At 42.8% G+C, this 20,239-nt stretch overlaps 1 protein-coding gene across 4 annotated transcripts in view; it reads left to right on the top strand.

Moving 5' to 3' along the window:
* Nucleotides 1-20,239, top strand: part of wdr91 (WD repeat domain 91) — an 83,789-nt gene that overhangs the window by 17,120 nt on the left and 46,430 nt on the right. For all 4 annotated transcript variants that reach the window (XR_007264067.1, XR_007264069.1, XR_007264068.1 and 1 more), the window contains exons 7-12: nt 846-1,029; nt 1,119-1,319; nt 4,941-5,131; nt 5,969-6,119; nt 8,393-8,487; nt 17,945-18,104. Coding sequence is in view for 1 of the 4 variants with exons in the window: in XM_048607536.1 (XP_048463493.1) it covers nt 846-1,029; nt 1,119-1,319; nt 4,941-5,131; nt 5,969-6,119; nt 8,393-8,487; nt 17,945-18,104 (982 nt within the window). In the remaining 3 variants the exon portion in view is untranslated. The remainder of the gene's footprint in view (nt 1-845; nt 1,030-1,118; nt 1,320-4,940; nt 5,132-5,968; nt 6,120-8,392; nt 8,488-17,944; nt 18,105-20,239) is intronic.

Genomic DNA, 20,239 nt, shown 5'->3' with positions numbered 1-20,239 from the left:
CCCCCCCCCCCCCCCCCCCCCCCAAAAAAAAACCTTGAACCTGTGTCCCCTAGTTGTTGATCCCTCCACCCTGAGAAAATGCCTCATACTTTCCACTCTATCCACGCCATTCACAATCTTATAAACTTCTATCAGGTCGCCCCTCAACCTCCTGTGTTCCAGTGAAAACAAACCCAGTCTACCCAACCTTTCGCCATAGCTAAAATCCCCCACACCAGGCAACATCCTGGTAAACCTTATCTGTACCCTCTCCAAAACATCCACATCCTTCTGGTAGTGTGGTGACCAGAACTGTATGCAGTTTTCTCCTTCAGAAGTTTTTGACATATCGCTGTTGTCCAGTCCCTTGGACATTTTTCTTCATTTTATGTGTGAGTGAGTCTACTTTTAATGTGGCAAGGCCATCACATGAAAAATCCAGTTATCTCACACCCTAATTCTTTGTCCACACATGTGGTTTCCAGTTTCTGACAGTAGAACCCTGGAACTTTATTCTGGCAGGATTTACCCCTCCTTAGCATAGGAGCACAGGCATTTACTATCGTGCTGAGATCTGATAACTTTGGCCAGGTTGCAAATTGAACCTGGGCTCAGCTTGGCTGTTTTATCTCTGGATTGCACATCTTTTTTTCTGTTTCACCCTCAGTATGAAATCACTTTGTCTTATATTGTTGGAATTTTAAACCAGTCCTGCATTATGATTTTTTCATTATTTGCACTGGTGCATCGTTGGTTCCTTTGCAACCTGGTAGTGAGTCAAGTTATTGTCCCACTTTGTGTATGGAGTCAGTCACAATAATCTGTTGTGTTTTTAAGATAAGATTGAATTTGCTGTTTATTTGCAGAGAATTGATGTCCAGTCAGAGGGCCTCATCAGTGATGTCATCTCAGCCCAAAGCTGGCTCATTTCTGTCATTGCTACTCTCACAAAGCAAGAAACCCTCAGGAAAAGGCCAGGTGCACCCAGGGCCTTTGCAGTCCTGTCAGAGTCCTGTGTCATCTGGAAAGAGAGATGGTGCCAACAATCAGGTATTGACAGTTTGTGCCAACTCCATTTGCTGTTTCAATGTTCTACAAACCAATCTTGGCTCTGCATCAGGATTTTTTCCATTGTTCAGACCACCAAGAGTAAAGAGAGTTTGGCCTCCAAAGAGGGAAAAGTACTGGTGAACACAGCTGCTGACACCAACACACTGCAGCAGCGACAGAGGAAGATACAGGACCATGAGAGAGACCCAAACTTGGTGCAGCAGCGACAGAAGAAGGTGCTGGACCATGAAAAAGAACGAAAGGATCTGTTATCCAAACATAATACACAGGTAAAAGTCAGATTAATCTGAATGCTAATCAGGATAATTGAATGTAACTTCCAGCAGGTTATGTTGGAGTGTTTTGAAGAAATCTTGAATGCTGCTGCAGGATCAGTAAGGTGTGCTGCACTGCAGTCCGCCTGCTACCTCCAGGCTGAGTTCGGATACAGTCGCAACAGAAAATGTAGTGCCGCTCAGCTGCCTCTGTGGTTTCTGACTCCCCACACAACTGCTCAGCATCCCACTATCGCTGCAAGTTATTACACAATTGGGGAAGTTTTCTACTGCTTTGAAGCTTAATTTGCACCATGTAATAGGATCAAGGCTGATCCGACGTGCTGCATGTCCACTTTGCTGCCCTTTCCTTTTAATCTTTGATCAAGAATCTATCTATCTCAGTCATAAATATAAACAAAGGCCTCTGCCCCCATGGCTCTCTATGACAAGGAGTTCCAAAGTCCCTCAAACATCTGAGAGAAGAAAATCCTCCTCACCTCATTCTTAAAATGGAGCCCTTTAATTCTCTGACTATGCTCTTTGGTCCTAGAGTCGCCCATGTGGAGAATTAAGCTCTCAGTATTTACCCTGTCAGGCCCTCGAAGAACCAGCACCTGCACCTTGATACAGTTGCAGCAAGACTTATCACCTTCTCTTACACTCCAACCCCGTTGAAATAAGGGCCGAATTCCATTCACCTTTCTGATTACCTTCTGCACCTGTGTGCTAGCTTTCTCGGTTTCATGCACAACTGCCCTCAAGTCCCTTTGTGTTGCAGCTTTCTGCACTTTTTCTCCAATTAAATAATATTCTGTTCTCTTGTTCTCCCTTCCAAAATGAAAACTTCACATTTTCCCACATTGTTACTTCATTTGCTAATGTTTTGCTCGCTTACTTAACCTATCACTATCTCTTTGTATCCCCCTCGTAACTTGCCTTTCCACTTATTTTTGTCATAGGCAAATTGCGCTGCAATACATGTGCTTCCTTCCTCCAAATCATTAATATTTATTGTAAACAGTTATGGTTCCCGCAGTGGTCCCTATCAAACCCCACTGATCACAGGTTACCAACCTGAAAAAGAACCCCTTATCTTCACTAAGATAACAAGGTGTAGAGCTGGATGAACACAGCAGGCATCATAGGAGCAGGAAGGCTGACGTTTCGGGCCTAGACCCTTCTTCAGAAATGGGGGAGGGGAAGGGGGTTCTGAAATAAATAGGGAGAGAGGGGGAGGCGGATAGAGGATGGATAGAGGAGAAGATAGGTGGAGAGGAAACAGACCGGTCAAAGAGGCGGGGATGGATCCAGTAAAGGTGAGTGTAGGTGGGGAGGTAGGGAGGGGATAGTCAGTCCAGGGAGGACGGACAGGTCAAGGGGGCGGGATGAGGTTAGTATGTAGGAGATGGGGATGAGCTGGGCTGGTTTTGGGATGCGGTAGGGGGAGGGGAGATTTTGAAGCTTGTGAAATCCACATTGATACCATTGGGCTGCAGGGTTCCCAAGCGGAATATGAGTTGCTGTGCCTGCAACCTTCGGGTGCCATCATTGAGGCACTGCAGGAGGCCCAGGATGGACATGTCGTCTGAGGAGTGGGAGGGCGAGTTGAAATGGTTCGCGACTGGGAGGTGCAGTTGTTTACTGCGAACCGAGCATAGGTGTTCTGCAAAGCGGTCCCCGAGCCTCCGCTTGGTTTCCCCGATGTAGAGGAGGCCACAACGGGTACAGCGGATGCAGTATACCACATTGGCAGATGTGCAGGTGAACATCTGCTTGATGTGGAAAGTCTTCTTGGGGCCTGGGACTGGGGTGAGGGAGGAGGTGTGGGGGCAGGTGTAGCACTTCCTGCGGTTGCAGGGAAAAGTGGTGGGGCTGGAGGGGAGTGTGGATCGGACAAGGGAGTCACAGAGAGAGTGGTCCCTCCGGAAAGCAGATAAGGGTGGGGAGGGAAAAATGTCTTTGGTGGTGGGGTCGGATTGCAGATGGCGGAAGTGTCGGAGGATGATGCGTTGGATCCGGAGGTTGGTGGGGTGGTACGTGAGGACGAGGGGGGTTCTTTTTTGGTTGTTGTTGCGGGGACGGGGTGTGAGGGATGAGATGCGGGAGACATGGTGGAGGGTGTTCTCGACTGCTGAGGGAGGGAAGTTGCGGTCCTTGAAAAATGATGACATCTGAGATGTAAGGGAGTGGAATGCCTCATCCTGGGAGCAGGTGCGGCGGAGGCGAAGGAATTGGGAATAGGGGATGACATTTTTGCAGGAAGGTGGGTGGGAGGAAGTGTATTCTAGAACCTAGTTGCAGGAACAGCAACTCATATTCCGCTTGGGAACCCTGCAGCCCAATGGTATCAATGTGGATTTCACAAGCTTCAAAATCTCCCCTCCCCGTACCACATCCCAAAACTAGCCCAGCTCGTCCCTGCCTTCCTAACCTGTTCTTCCTCCCACCTATCCCCTCCTCCCACCTCAAGCCACACCCCCATCTCCTACCTACTAACCTCATCCCGCCCCCTTGACCTGTCCGTCCTCCCTGGACTGACCTATCCCCTCCCTAACTCCCCACCTACACTCACCTTTACTGGCTCCATCCTCGCCTCTTTGACCTGTCTGTTTCCTCTCCACCTATCTTCTCCTCTATCCATCTTCTATCCGCCTCCCCCTCTCTCCCTATTTATTTCAGAACCCCCTTCCCCTCCCCCATTTCTGAAACGTCAGCCTTCCTGCTCCTATGCTGCTGCTTGGCCTGCTGTGTTCATCCAGCTCTAGACCTTGTTATCTCAGATTCTCCAGCATCTGCAGTTCCTACTATCCCTTATCTTCACTCACTGTTTCCTGCCTATTAAGCAGTTCTCTATCCATACCAGTATACTACCTCCAGCACCATGGGTTATCTTATGTGTTAAACTACTGTGAGGTACCTTACTGAATGCCTACCAGATGTCCAAATATATCTACTGATTCCCCTGTATCCACCCTCGTTGAGACTTCCTCAACAAACTGTTAATAAATTAGTCAAACATGATCTCCCTTTCATGAGCATGCTGACTGTGCTTGATTAGATTATGATTTTCCAAATGTTCTGCTATTACTTCCTTAATAATTGATGCCGGTATTTTTCAAACAATAGATGTCAGGGCTAAGTTAGCCACTTTTTGCCTCCCTCCATTTTTGAACAAGGCTGTCACATTGGCAGTTTTCCAATTCTCTATTACTTCTCCAGAATCTAAGGACTTTGGAAAATTACAAGTAATTCATCCACTATCAAGTAGCTATCAATTTCACCTTGTTTGACATAATTCTCTGATAATTCTTCACAAGTGGGCTACGTTCAAAAAGTGCTATTCATCACAGTCTTACAGCCAAGCCTGATCCTGCTCAATGCTATTGACTTAGATGGTGTCAGAGGCAGTCTTGACTGAAATTTACTGTCAGCACTGAGTTAATTAATGTGGCTTATCAAACCTCAGGAGTTGGGAGTACCTGAATAAAAATGGAACTTGGGATCCTCTGGTGAGTTCATACTCTCCCTGCTATAAACTGAAGAGGTCACATGAGCATCTGAATGTTCAAGAAATTATTTTATTTTCTCCAATATTAATGAGTGCAAACTTTATTGATATCTAATTGCATCCAGGGTATGGAGAAAAACTCTGAGCCTGGCTGCACTGAGATGGATATTCCCAGCAGCCCTGACATGGCTGTGGATCAACAGGACTCTCCTACAAAACTGAGCAAGTGTAGCTTGGAGCGCAGGAGTGAACAGCCTTTCATAGTGCTGAGTCAGGAAGAATATGCAGAACATCACTCCTCCATCATGTATTGTGGGTGAGTGGTGTTTATAGTTGTGTCTGTGTATCACCTGCATTTTATAGTGTGCCTGCTTTCTAAACTTCTCCCTTAAACTGATGTTTTACATATGCACTCAATTTGTAAACAATAACAACATTGTGACAACAGAAGTTGCTGGAAAAGCTCAGCAGATCTGGCAGCATCTATGAAGAGAAATCGGATTTAATGTTTCGGATCCAGTGATCCTTCTTCGGAACTGGTCACTGGACCCAAAACATTAACTCCGATTTCTCTTCATAGATGCTGCCAGACCTGCTGAACTTTTCCAGCAACTTCTGTTTTTGTTTCTGATTTGCAGCATCTGTAGTTCTTTCAGTTTTTACAACATTGTGACAGTTCAAATTATTTTGGGAGGTGTTTATTGTGTGTGGGGTTCATATATTCATACACAACTGAGTTGCCTGTTCTCTCCGCGCAGCCTGCCTTGCTAACAGGATTGAATAACATTTAACAGTCCTGTGGTAGTGGAGCTGTGCCTTTATTCCAACGGAAGCTAACAGATCATAGATTAATAGATGACCATCCCACAACCTGAGGCTGAATAGAGTGGTATCTAAACTAAGTTGCACAACCACCTGCATTCCTCTTGGAATTAAGCCTCTAATTAAGCCATCTTGCACTTTAATGTTAGGTTTCAAATTGTAGGTTGAGCTAGGTATTGATAGTATTTCCAGAAAGCCAGCTTTATTTAATGAAAGTATGCAGTGTTCTTGGAGTTGAGATTTATCGTGCAGCTACAGTGATGTTCATTTAATAGTGGTCTCTGAGGATAATACCCCAGTTTTAAATGTATTTCTTTTGTGACTGATTTAGGGTGGATTGCTCTGGCAGAAGAGTTGCCAGTCTGGATATTGATGGAGTGGTTAAAGTGTGGACATTTAACCCCACCATGCAGACTAAGGCCACTATAATGTCCAAATCACAGCTGCTTTCCTTGGAATGGGCTACCAAACCAGACAGATTGGTGAGGAACAATCTATATAATCTGGATATTTCTCTCAGACACTGCTTCTTTCCAACTGTTCACTAGAATGTAATAGGAAGATCCATTAATGTCGGAGTGTGGATTAATGCCAACAGTGACAAAGATGAGTACTAGAGCAGCAGAATGACATACCAATGCAATAGTATCCAGGGTGCAGTGTCACAAGACACTAAACTGTCAAATTCCTCATAGAGCTGTAGTGCAGTGGCAGAGTGTTGAGTGGACTTGATACAGTGCTGCTACTATACTAACGTGCAGTGTGTTTATCATTATTCCTGTACTGAATACAGTCCTTCTGTGTACTGGTTATTGCACTAACTTAGTGTGTTTATCGCGATCGCTATACTTTACAGTTGCAGGGGTGGACCTACTTCATCCCTTCATAATTGTGTAATTTTCCTTTATTGAACTTCTCTACTTGCTGTTGTATTTTGGTGCTTACTTGGGATTTCTTCTCTGGCTTTATAATGCTAGACCTGTCAAGAATAGCAGACTTCTTTCCCTAAAGACTAACAAACAATGGTTTCTTATAACGATCTCAAAGCTTCATGGTTTCATTTTTAGTGTCCAGAGAATTCATTTGTGGGGTGGTTTATTGGCTAGCCAGCAGTTTAAAAAATTGTGAACAATTTTGTTTTCTTCTAATTTCTTCAAATGTCTTCTGAGGAATATTGATGTAATTTTTATGACTCAATGTGTTGATGGAAAAAGTATTGAGTACTTGCAGAGAGCACAATATAGTTTGTTGTCAGCTTTCTACGGGGATCAGAAGATTTTTCCTTTATAGCCCAAAGTTTGATATCTTCACAGCTGAAGATTGTGTGCTGTTCTGAAATCCACATTATTAGGAAGAATGCACTAGCACTGGAGAGAGTGCACAGATTCATCAGGATGTTTTCTGGTTTGGAAAGTTTCATTTATGAAGAGATATTGGACTGACTGGGGTTGATTTCCTTAGAGAAGACTGAGAGTGGACAGAATTGAGGGGCATAGATGGGGTAGACAGGGAAGAAAATTTTCCCCATGGTGAAGGGATCAATAACTAGGGGGTATAGATTTAATGTAAGGGGCAGGAGGTGTGAGGAGAATCTTATTCAACCAGAGAATGGTTGGAACCTGGAACTCAATGCCTTTAAGAGGCAGACACCATCCTAACATTTAGTCACTATTTAGATGTGTACTTGCAATGCCAAGGCAAACAAAGCTATAGGCCTTGGGATAACAATAGTTAGGTGGTTGTTTTTGACCAGCGCAGACTTGATGGACTGAAGGGCCTTTTTCTGTTCTGTAGAGCTCTATGACTCTGACTGCTCTTTATGTCAGTACCCTTCCTGCTGAGCTTCTAAACTGTATATGTTTTTTGTCCAAAGACCAACTATATCTGCCTCCGTAATATTTCATGTTTCCGGCCCTGCATCTGTCCCTCAACCGCAAAATGCCTTTGTCACCTCCAGACATTGACTATGTCAATGTTTTCCCAAACAGCCACTAATTCTTCATGCTGGATAAGCTTGAACTAACATGTAATTCTGCTACTCATATCCTAACTTGTACAAAGTCCTGTTCACCCTTGTGTTTGCTGACCTCCATTGATTCCCATTTCTGTAAATCTCACATTTTAAAATTGCCATCCTTGTATTTAAATTTCTTCATGGCTTTGTCACAATCTTCTTAACATTTTTGTGGCTCAGAACACTCTTTATCTTGGCCCCCTGAAATCTGTTTTTCTAATCTTGGTGTCCTCAAAAAAGCTCTGACATTCATCCACCATTGACAGCCATGCCTTCATGGATCACACATTGAGAGCATTAGGTGTTCCTCTAATTCGGTGTCCTTCTAGAATTAAGTTTAATTCCTTCCTTATGAAGTTTGATAAATGGAATCAATCATTTGGTAACTAAAATGCTCAAATATATTTTGCGCCAACTGTATGTCAAGGCTGAACTTCCTGTTGAAGAGAAGCAACCTCCACGCTGCCATTGTCTCCTGCTGCATGCTTGGCATGAATACCGTGTTTTAAACTCCTTTTTAGTATGCGCAGTTATTGAATAGGTGATGGTAACTGAGAAAGTTGTACTGCATATCTATTTATAGGATTTTCAGCAATTTTCAGGAATGATTTCTGCAATTTGCAATTTTGAAGATCCCAATATTGAGAATCAATATGCTATGCAAGGCCTTTCCAGAGTTTTAAATTTTGAAACGACATGTTTTAGCACAGCAATGTTTTCAGATATGTATTTCTTCTGCAGCTGTTGCTTGGCAGTGGGGTCGGAACAGTTCGACTTTATGATACTGAAGCTAAGAAGAGTCTGTATGAGCTGACAATTGATGAATCTTATCCTAGGTGAGTTCAATATGTATAAGGGGGAGGTAGCAACAAGAAAATATGCGAGTTGTACTTGTGGTGCATGGGCATCTCCAGCTGGCCAGCATTTATTGCCCTTGTGTAGGTGATGGTGAGCTGCCTTCTTGAACCATTGCAGTTCGTGTGCTGTAGGTTCACCTATGATCCTATTAAGGAGGGAATTCCAGAATTTTGATCCAGCGACAATGAAGGAATGGCAATATATTTCCAAGTCAAGATGTTGTATGGCTTGGAGGGATACTTGCAGGTTGTGCTTTTTCTTGGTATTTGATACCCTTGTCCTTCTCGATAGAAATGGTCATGGGTTTGGAAAGTGCTGTCTAAGGATCCTTGGTGACTTTCTGCAGTGCATCTTGTAGATAGTATGCACTACTGAGCATTGGTGATGGAGGGAGTTATGTTTTAAAATATGTTTGATGAAATGTTGAAACTCAGTTGACTTTCTGCATCTAAAACTCCATATAACTAAATATGTGAAGGCTAATGTACCATTTGCTGTCTTCACCTGGCTGTTTACTTTTAGCCTTGGTGTACAACGATACCAATGTCTCGTTGCACCTCCCATTTCCTAATTTGTTGCCATTCAGATAATCTGCCTTCCTGTTTTTGCTGCCAAACTGTATAATCTTGCATTTATCCACATTATACTTGATCTGCCACATATTTGTGCACTCGATCAACTTGTCCAAATTTTACTGAAGCATCTCTGCATCCTCCTCCTACCCAGTTTGTGCCATCTAAATCATTAATATATAATGTGAATAGCTGAGGTCCAACCATTGATTTCTGTAGTACCCAACTAGTCACTGCCTGCCACTCAGGGGGTGAAATCATGTTTATTTCTACATTTTTGTTTCCTTCCTGCCAACCATAAAACACAGGAGGAAATCTAGGCCGTTCAGTCCATCAAATCTGTTCCGCCATTCAATGAAATAATGACTGATCTGATAATCCTCGGCTCCCTTTTCTGCCTTTTCCTGTAACCTCGTGATTTCCTTATTGATCAAAAACGTGTCTCTTCCAGCTTTGACTATCCATAATTACCCAGTCTCAACAGCCCTCTGCAGTAAAGAATTTGAGAAGAAATTCCTCATCGCTGTCTTAAATATACACCCCTTATTCTGGGATTATGCCCTCTGGTCCTAGACTCTCCCACAAAACTTTACAACCTTTCCAAATCTACCTTGTCAAGCCCTTAAGAGTCTTTTATGCTTCAAAATGGTTACCCCTCATTCTTCTATATGTCTGTGAGTACAGGGCCAATCTACTCAACCTCTCCTCCTAAGTCAGCCCCTCCATACCTGGTATCAGCCTAGTAAACCTCTAGTGTCCCAGTGCCAGTACATATTTCCTTCAATAAGGGATCCAAACTGTTGACAGTATTCCAGCTGAGGTCTGACTGGTGTCTGGTATAATCTTAGCAAAACCTCCTTATTTTTATATTCAGTTCCCTTTGAAATAAATGCCAATGTTCTATTTGCCTTTCCTGTTACCTACTGAGCATAAATTCTGGCTTTTGTGATTCATGCACGAGTACTCCCAAATTCCCCTCTTCTGTCATCTTGCTCAATTTAAATAATATTCAGCTCCCCTATTTTTCTTGCCATGGTGCATAATCTCACATTTCCCTGCGTTATATTCCATCTTCCAAGTTTTTGCCCACTCATTTAACCCTATATATGCCTCATAGACTTTGTCATGCTCACCATGCCTTTCCACCAATTTTTATCAGCAATCTACTTGGATATAGTATGTTCACTTTCCTCATCTGAGTCATTTATATAATTGTGGCCCTAGCAGTGACCCTTCTGTACACAACTAGTTACAGTTTGGCATCCTGAAAATATACCCCTATCCCAACTTTGTCTTCTATTAGTTAGCCTACCCTCTATGCTAATTTTATAGAAGCCCCACAGTGTGGAAACAGGCCATTTGGCCCAACAAGTCCATACCAACTCACCGAAGAGCATCCCACCTGGACTCCCCTCTCTACCATATCCCCCTGCATTTTCCATAGCTAACCCACCTAACCTACTCATCCCTGGTTACACTGTGGGCAATTCAGCATGGCCAATCCACCTAACCTGCACATCTTTGGATTGTGGGAGGAAACTGGAGCACCCGGCAGTATCCCGCCCAAACGTGGGGAGAATATGCAAACTCCACACAGACGTTCGCCGAGGCTGGTATTGAACCCAGGTCCCTGGCGCTGTGAGGCAGTAGTGCTAACCGCTGAGCTAGCATGCCATCCTTATACTGTCTGCAACAGCATGGGCACTTAATTTCTTAAGCAGCCTGATCTATGGTACCTTATCAAATGCCTTCTGAAAGTCCAAATATATTATATCCACTGCTTTACTTTTATCATGCTTGTTACTTCCTCAAAGAATTTTAATCACTTGTTCGGCATGATAACTCCTTCGTGAAGTCATGCTGACTCAGCTTAATCATACTATGTATTTCTAAATGCTCTGTTATTTGCATCTATTATAATGGATTGTAATATTTTCTCGATAACAAACGTTAATTTAACTGACCAGTTCTCTTCCCATGCCAGTACATTGGCCACAACCCCATACACTTTAATTTTGCATGTTAATCTCTAATTTGCAGCCTTTATCGATAGCCTTCTGAAAGTCCACGTAAACCTCGTCCATTGGCTCTCTCATATTAACACTTAGTCCAAAAAATTCCAGTAGATTTGTCGAGAATAATTTCTCTTTTTTAAATCCATGGTGACTTTGTTGGATCCTGTCACTCTTTGCCAAGTTGCTATTAAATCTTTTCCAATGGACTTTAGCATTTTCCCTATTACCAATGTCTGGCTGACCAGTTTATAATTCTGTTTTCTGTCTGCCTCTTTTTTTACAGTAGTAGTGTTACATTAGCTACCCTTTAATCCATAGAAACTGTTCCAGAGCCTGTAAAATCCTGATAAAAGACTACCAAATGAACATAGAATATAGAACAGGTGAGCACAGGAACTGGCCCTTCAGCCAACTATGTCTGCACTGATTATTATACTATCCTAAACTAATCCCATCTGCCAGCACATGGTCTATATCCCTCCGTTCCCTGACTCCTAATGTGTCTGTCTAAATGACTGTTAAATGTTGCTGTTATATCTGTTAGTACCATCTCCCCTAGCAGTGCAGTCCAGGTACCTACCACCCTCTGTGTTTAAAAGAAAAAATCCTCACACTCTTTTTTTCCCCCTCTTACCTTAAACCAATGCCACCTAATAAAAGATTCCAACTATCCTTCCTATCCATGTATCTCAAAATTTTACACGCTTCTATTGCTCGCCCCTCAGCTCCTATTCTCTCGCAAAATCAATCCAGGTTTGTCCTACCTCTCCTTGTACTTTAATACCCTGTAATCCAGGCAATATCCTGGTAAACTCTTTTGCACTCTCTCCAAAGCCTCCATATTTTTCCTATGGTGTGGTGATCGGTACTGCATCTGCTATTTCTAGGACCATTTCCTTAACTATTCTAGGATGTAGATTATCAGGCCCTGGGGAATTATTGGCTTTTATTCTCATCAATTTTCCCAACACCATTTCCCTACCAGTACTGATTTGCTTCACTTCCTCTCTGTGGACCATGTGTTCCCCAACTGTTTTGGGACAATGTTTTGACCTCCTTCGTGAAGACACAACCAATATATGTATTTTCTTGATCAGTCATCTCTTTGTTTCCCCATTATCAGTTCCCCCATTTCTGATTTAAGGGACCTACATTTGTCTTCACTAATCTTTCTTTTAACATACCTATGGAAGCTTTTAAAATCAGTTTGTATGCTCCTTGCAAGCTTACTCTTGTACTCTATTTTCTCTCTCATAATCAAACCCTTTTTCCTCCTTCGTTGATATCTAAGCTGCTCCCAGGCCTTAGATCTAGTCAATTTCAATGCCTCCTCCCATAGACCTAATCATATCCCTAATTTTGTTTGTTAGCCATCATAAGGCCATCTTTCCTGTTTCATTTTTGAGCCAGGCAGGAATGAACAGTTGTTACAGTTCCTCCATGTACTCTTCAAATATTTGTCATTGCCCAAGATCCCACATCCCTTTAAGTAAGATTCCCTATATATCATAGCCAGCTCATGCCTCATGCTGTCGTAGATTCCTTTATTTAGATTCAGGACCCTAGTCTCAAATCAACCATATCACTCTTCACCTTAGTGAAAACTTCCATCACATTATTGCCATTCTACCCCAAGAGGTCTTGCGCAGCTAAATTGCCGATTATTATTTTCTCATTACACAATACCCAGTTTAGGATAGTTGTTTTCTAGTTGGTTCCTCAATGTATTGATGTAGAAAACCATCTCAACACTCCAGGAATTCATCTTCTACTTCTTTGTTCCTGTTTTGATTTGCCCAATTCAAACACAGATTCAAGTCACCCAAAATTATAACTCTATCTTTATTGCTTGAATCTCTAATTTCCTGCTTTTCCCAACATTACCACTACAGTTTGAGGGTCCCTATACAATTCCCATGATCATTTTCTACCCCTTAGTGTTTTTAAGCTGAACCCATATAAATTCAACTTCACCAGAGCTTCAACTTCCTCACTATAATCTTAATTTACTTTCTTGTGCCAGCAATATCACCACCTCCTTTTTCTTTTAGTCAGTCCTTCCTCAAAACTGAATACCCTTGGATATTCAATTCCTACCCCTGGTCACCGTACAGCCACATTTCATAATCTCAACAGTATCATGACATTTTATATCTCTGTGCAACTAACTCATCTACTTTATCGCAAATGTTCTGCTCATTGAGGTTAGCTTTTCACTCTGTTTACATTATTTTGCCTTGTGGCCCTGTTTGATTTGGTCCTCTTTCTTCTGTCTCCCTATTCTCCTACCATTTTAGTTTAAAACCTCCCTGACTACACTCAATTTTCCACCAGGACATCAGATTTGGTCCTGCCCAGGTGCAACCCATCCAATTTGTACTGGCCCCACCTGCCTCAGACCCAGTCCCAATATCCCAGGAATCTGAAATCCTCCCCCTCACATGATCTCTCTTGCCATGTATTCATCTGATATATCCTGCTATTTCTACTCTGACCAGCATATGCTATGTGCTGGCGATGTGGGTTCTTGGGCAATGACAAACATTTGAAGAGTACATGGAGGAACTGCAACAATTGGTCATTCCTGTCTGGCACAAAAATAAAACAGGAATGATGGCCCAACGATGGCTAACAAACAAGATTAACGATAGTGTTAGATCTGTGAGATTGCTACATTTGAAGTCCCACCTTCTTTCTTCCTAACTCCCTACATTCTGCTTTTAGGGCCACATCCTTTTTCTTCTATATGACTTTGCTATCAACATGCACCATTGGTTCACACCGCTACTCCAGAATATCCTGTAGCTGCTCCGAGACATCCATGATCCTAGCGCCCAGGAGGCAACAATTATCCTTGTGGCCATAGAAACATCAACCTATTCCGCTTATGGTTGAATTCCCTACTACTGTAGCCTTCCCACACTTTATTCCTCCTCTCCAGCGCAGCAGAGCCAGTTGTGGTGTAACGAACTTGGCTGTTGCTACTTGCCTTCAAGAGGCTGTTTCTGTATTGTTCAAACACACAAGAATCAATCAAGAAGTTATTGCTCTGCTGAATACTCCTGAATGCACAAGAATACATAACAACTCATTCTGGTTGAAAGCCAATCAAAAGTCTGTCACTGAGCCAAACTGCCTTTTAAGTATACTTACAGAGCTGTGGAGTCTCGCTTTCTCCCACATTGGTTGAATACGCCAGTATTGTTGATGCAGCACACTTTTTTGTTTTTAAAAAAAATAACTGCCACATCATCTTCTGCAGTTCCATGGTTTGAAGCAGGATCTTTTCCCAATTTTAAGTCCACCGTGCAAAATAGTGTGGTCTTTGCAATGCTTTCTGTCATGATGACCCGATGCAGAGACTCTGAATAAGTATTCTGCAGTTTCCATATTTCCCATTATTAATTTCCCAGTCTTGCCCTCTAAAGGGATAAATTACTGTCTTCCATGTACACTGTGGAAGCTCTTGCTGTCTGTTACTCGCAATCTATTTTTTCCTGTTATTTTTAGTCTTTGTTTTTTGCTGGTTTTTCCAATTTTCTCAAATCTTTTGACCTGCATCTAATCTTCAACACTTTTATTCCAATTTTCATTTCTATCTTTTCTTTCCCTCAGTTTAATGTCATACTTAATTAGCCCTGGATTGTTCACCCCCTGTTAGTCTTTTTCTCAATGAAGTATATCTTTTATTGATAATTATGAAGTATCCCCTAAAACGTTTTCTTCTGCACAACAATGGTCTTCTTTTTTAATGTTCTTTCTTGGGCAGTTTTAGCCAGTTCTGTCGTCTTAGCCTTTATTTATGACATTAACTTTCTTGCCCTCAAACTGATTGTGATATTTGATCATATTACTTTAGAACAAACACGGAGGCACATCTCTTAGATACAAAACAATAAGGAGCAATGGAGGGGATTTTCATTGCCTAATATTGACTGTTCTAGTGTGAAAGGAATTGAGGGAGCAGAATTCTTGAGGTACGTTTAGGATAATCTTTTTGGCCAATATGTAGCAAGACCAGCAAGAGAAGACAGATTTCTGGAATTAATTTTAGAAAATGAAGCTAGTAGGTGGAAGAACATGGCACAGCTTTTGGGGGTGGCATGGTGGCTCAGTGGTTAGCACTGCTGCCTCACAGCGCCAGGGACCTGGGTTTACTTCCACCTTCGGGAATGTGTGGAGTTTGCACATTCTCCCCGTGTCTGCGTGGGTTTCCTCCCACAGTCCAAAGATGTGCAGGATAGGTGGATTGGCCATGGGAAATGCAAGATTACAGGGATAGTGTAGGGGCAAGAAGCTGTTTGGTAAATTGGAATGGACACGATGGGCTGAGTGGCCTGCTTTTTCTTTAGAAAAAGCCTATTGGGTGTAGTGATTGTAATTCAGTTAGTTTTGACATAATTGTAACAAACTAGTTTTAGGTCAAAACTGGGGCAAAGCCAACTTGCTAAGCTGATGAGTGATTTAGTGAAAATGAACTTGAAGCAGCTAGTCAAAGGTAAGTCTGTGCCACAGCAGTGGGAAACATTTGAAGGGAGTATCAAAGAATTTGGAGCAAACATGTTAGCATGAAGAGAAAAGGTAGAATGGTCAAATCCAGTACCCTAGGTGCCAAGGAGCATGCAAGTTAAGATTAGGCAAAAGAGGAAAGTTAATGACGGAGAAAACTCAGGGGAGTATAGAAACTGCAGGAGTGAAATCGAAAAGGGAAATTTAAAAAAAAAATGAAAATATTGGTAACTAAAGGCAAAGAAAACACAAAGATGTCTTATCATTGTATTCAGAGCAAGCGAATAACTAAGAAAAGAGTGGGGCCCGTTAAAAACCAAAGGCAGTCACTTATTTAGAGGTGGATGATGCAGGTATGCTCCTTAATGAATACTTTGCATTCCTGTTCACAAAAGAGAGTATGATATATTGGAGTTAAGGAGAAATGTGAAATATTGGATATGATAAACATAGAAAGGACGCATTAGTGGATTTAGCATCCTTGAAAGTAGATAAATCACCTGAGCTGGGTGAAATGTACTCCAGGCTATTAAAAGAGGCAAGGGAGGAAGTAGTGGAATGTCTGACCATCACTTTCTAATTGTTGCCTAATACAGATGCAACATCAATGGATTGGAGGACTGGTAATGTTGTGCCTTTGTCTAAAGAGGTATTGAGGGTGAAAAAAATGATTGACAGGCAATCGGTATAACCTCCAGCAGTGGGCAAATTGTTGGTGCCAATTTTGTGAGACAGAATAACTGTCAGTTTTAAATAGAGATTATCAAGGAGATTCACTATGTATTACGGGACTAAACCGTGTGACTAACTTGATTGAATTTTTTTGAGGAAATGATAGAAAATTGATGAAGGTAGGCCATGCTGTCTGTGTGAATTTTAGTAAAATTTTCATCAAGGTTCCACATGGCAGATTGGTTTAACTAACAGTCATGGGATCCAGTGGAATGCAGCAAGCTGGATACGATGTAGAAGGAAATTACTGCAGAATGCTGGAATCTGTCCTGAGAACAGAAAATGCTGGAAATCACAACAGATCAGACAGCATCCATAGAGAGAGAGAGAGAGAGCAAGCTAATGTTTCGAGTCTACATGACAAGCTGGTTACAATATTGGCTCAGTGACAGGACATGAAGAGCAATGGATGATGGGTATCTTTGTGACTGAAAGGCTGTTTACATTGGGGCTCTGCAGGACTCAGACCTTGGTCCCTTTTTTGTGTTGTATCTCAATGATTTGGACACAAATATAAGGCACATGATCGAGGAGTTTACAAACGTCACAAAAATTGGCCAGATGGGTGATAGTAAGGAGATTGCAGAAAGCTATTTTAATGAACTGGTCAGGTAGGCAGAAAAGTGGAAGACTGAACGCAATCTGGAGAAATGCAAGGTGGTGCAAGGGAATGCACAATAAGTTGGAGGATGCTGAGACTGTGTAGTGGAAGTGAAGACTTCACAGTGAATGTCAACAGATCCAATGAAGGTAGTGAAACAGGTTGATATGTTGGTAAATGTGGCATAAGGACTCCTTTATTAGCCATGGCACTGAATATAAGAGCTGAGACTGAGTAAAGCATTAGAATACAATTTGAATATGTGTGCATTCTGGTCACCTCGTTACAGAAAGGGTGTAATTACATGAATGAGGGTACAGAGGACATTTAAAATGATGTTGCCAGGACTGGAAAATTGTAGGTAATAGAAAAGATTGGATGGGCTGGCATTATTTGTCTTTGAACAGGTCTGGCTAAGTGGAGATTTGGTTGAAAATTGTGAGGGGCCTAGATCAGGTGCATGGGGAGGGCCTATTTACCTTAGAGAGAAGTCAACGATGAGGGGCATAGATTTGAAATAATTGATGGAAAGATTTCCTCTTATAATTAATAGTAATGGCACTGGCCAAGTAGTTCAGTGGCCTGGGCTAATGCTGTGGGGACGTAGGCTAAAATGCCAGTTGGTAAATTTGAAATTCAACAATAAAACTGGAATTTAAAACTGAGCTCAGTAATAGTGATAACAATCATGATTGATTGTAAACATTGGTCTGGTTCACCAATGTCCTTTAGGAAAGTAAATCTGCCATCTTCACCTAGTCTGTCTTGTGTAACGCCAGATCCACATTAATGTAATTGACTCCTAACTGCTCCTGAAAATGTCTTGGCAAGTGACTCCGTTCAAGTGCAACAAATGCTGGTCTTGCCACATCCCAGCAAAGAATGTGGAAAAGGAAACATGAATACAACCAGGACAGGATGCATTGGAATGTTTCCTAATTTGTATGTTTAGATCAGGAGACTCTGGGATATTTCTTAACTTGCTGCCTTTCCTTCTATCCAACAGAATTTTGTCTCTATCTTGTAGTCCAAGTGGGACATCATTTGTTTGCTCCTCAGCTGCTCCAAGCATCAAACTGGGGACAGTGGTGGAAGCAGGAGATAAAGGAGTTAACCTGGTTCCAGGTGATCTCCTCCTATGGGACACGAAAACAATGAAGCAGCAGGTAAAGTACCAGGGACTGCCCACTTCGGAGAAATGGTAATGCAGTAGGTTGTGTGCTGGCCTGAAGTGTTGCTGAGGATACACTTGGTTGAAATGTACAGCTGAATTCTGATTGATACATAATTTGATGGATATACATAAACAGTTGACAGCGAAAGAGTTTAATATATCCAGATTCTGTGCATGTGTGACAGAGAGAGAGATCTGTGTGTCTTGGCAGAGTGAGAGTGGAGAAAGACATCTGTATATCCTGACAATGTGCGAGAGAGAGAGAGAGACATCTGTATATCCTGACAGCCTGTGTGTGTGTGTGAGAGAGAGAGAGAGACAGACATCTGTATATCGTGACAGTGTGTGAGAGAGAGAGAGAGATCTGTAAATCCTGAGTGTGTGTGAGAGAAAGAGACAGTGATGTGTACTGACTTTGTGTGTGTGCGCGTCTCGAGGGAACCAGCAACAACTTGAAGGGGCTGCTGTTAAAGTTTTAGTTGCACTTCAGCCCCATATTTCTGATGTATGGGCGGGGAGGGGCGGGTAAGTCTATGAACCTTCTGGTGGCTTTGCTCCTGGGGGTGGCCATGATGGTCATTAACAGGTGCAGGCAGCGGGCTGAAGAGGGGCTCGTTGTTCCTGACTGTCTGCCCCTCTTCCGCGGTTATGTCCGCGCTAGGGCGTCCCTGGAGAGGGAGCACACGGTGCTCACTGGTACGTTCGAGACCGCTGTGTGCCTCATGGGCTGGAGTATATAAACAACCTGGATAATGATATTCTGATTCAGTTCATTGTTTCTGTTGTGTCAGTTTTGTTTTGCCTTTTGAGTTTGTGTTTGAGAGAGAGAAAGAGATTGTTCTGACAGTGGTGTGTGAGAGAGAGAGAGATGTGTATATCCTGACAGCATGTGTGTGTGTGAGAGAGACAGAGCTGTATATCCTGACAGCACGTGAGGGAGAGAAAGATCTGAATATCTGACTGTGTGTGTGTGTGTGTGTGTGTGGTGTGGGGGAGGGGAGTGGCTAAGAGGAGAGAGAGAGAGAGAGAGAGAGATCTGTGTATTCTCATAGTATGTGTGTGTGAGAGAGAAAGAGATCTGCATATGCTGACAGTGTGAGTTTGAAGAGATCTGCATATTGTGACTGTGTGTGTGAGAGAAAGATGTGCATATCCTGACTGTGAGAGAGAGGGGGAGACAGATCTATACTGATGGTGTGTATGAGAGAGGGAGATATGTCATCCTGACAGTGTGACAGAGTGGGAGATGTGCATATCCTTACAGCGTGTGGTGTAGGGAGAGAGAGAGAGAGAGAAACACCTTTATGTCCTCATACTATGTGAGAGAGAGAGAGCTGCATATCGTGACTGTGTGTGTGAGAGAAAGATGTGTATATCCTGACACTGTGTGAGAGAGAGGCAGATCTGTACTGATGGTGTGTATGAGAGAGAAATGTATCTCCTGACAGTGTGTCTGTGAGAGAGGGATGTGCACATCCTAACAGTGTGTGAGAGAGGGAGAGATCCGAATATCCTGATAGTGTGTGTGTGAGAGAGAGAGAGATCTGTATATCCTGACAGCGTGTGTGTGTATGGGGGGAGGGGAGAGATCTGTATATCATCATAGTATGTGCGAGAGAGAGAGAGATCTGCATATGCTGACAGTGTGAGTGAGAAGAGATCTGCAGCTTGTGACTGAGTGTGAGAGAAAGATGTGTATATCCTGACAGTGTGTGAGAGAGAGACAGATCTGTACTGAGTGTGTGTGAGAGAGAGAGAGAGAGAGAGAGAGATGTGCGCATCTTGACAGTGTCTGTGAGAGGGAGATCCGTAAACCCTGCCAGCGTGTGAGAGAGAGAGATATGAACATCCTATCAGCGTGTGTGAGAGAGCGAGAGAGAGAGATCCGTATATCCTGACAGCATCTGTGAGGGGGTGCTGTGCAGATCCTGACAGTGTGTGAGAGAGGGAGATGTGCAGATCCTGACTGTGTGCATGTGTGTGTGACAGAGAGAGAGAAATCTGAATATCCAGAGAGTGTGTGAGAGAGAGAGAGAAATTTGCATGTCCAGAAAGCGTGTGTGAGAGAGAGAGAGAGAGATCTGCTTATCCTGACAGTGTGTGAGAGAGAGAGAGACCGAAATGTGT

This window comes from Rhincodon typus, chromosome 18 (genome assembly GCF_021869965.1).
Source record: "Rhincodon typus isolate 14 chromosome 18, sRhiTyp1.1, whole genome shotgun sequence".
Taxonomy (NCBI): Eukaryota; Metazoa; Chordata; class Chondrichthyes; order Orectolobiformes; family Rhincodontidae; genus Rhincodon; species Rhincodon typus.
This window is presented reverse-complemented; position numbering and strand designations above follow the sequence as displayed.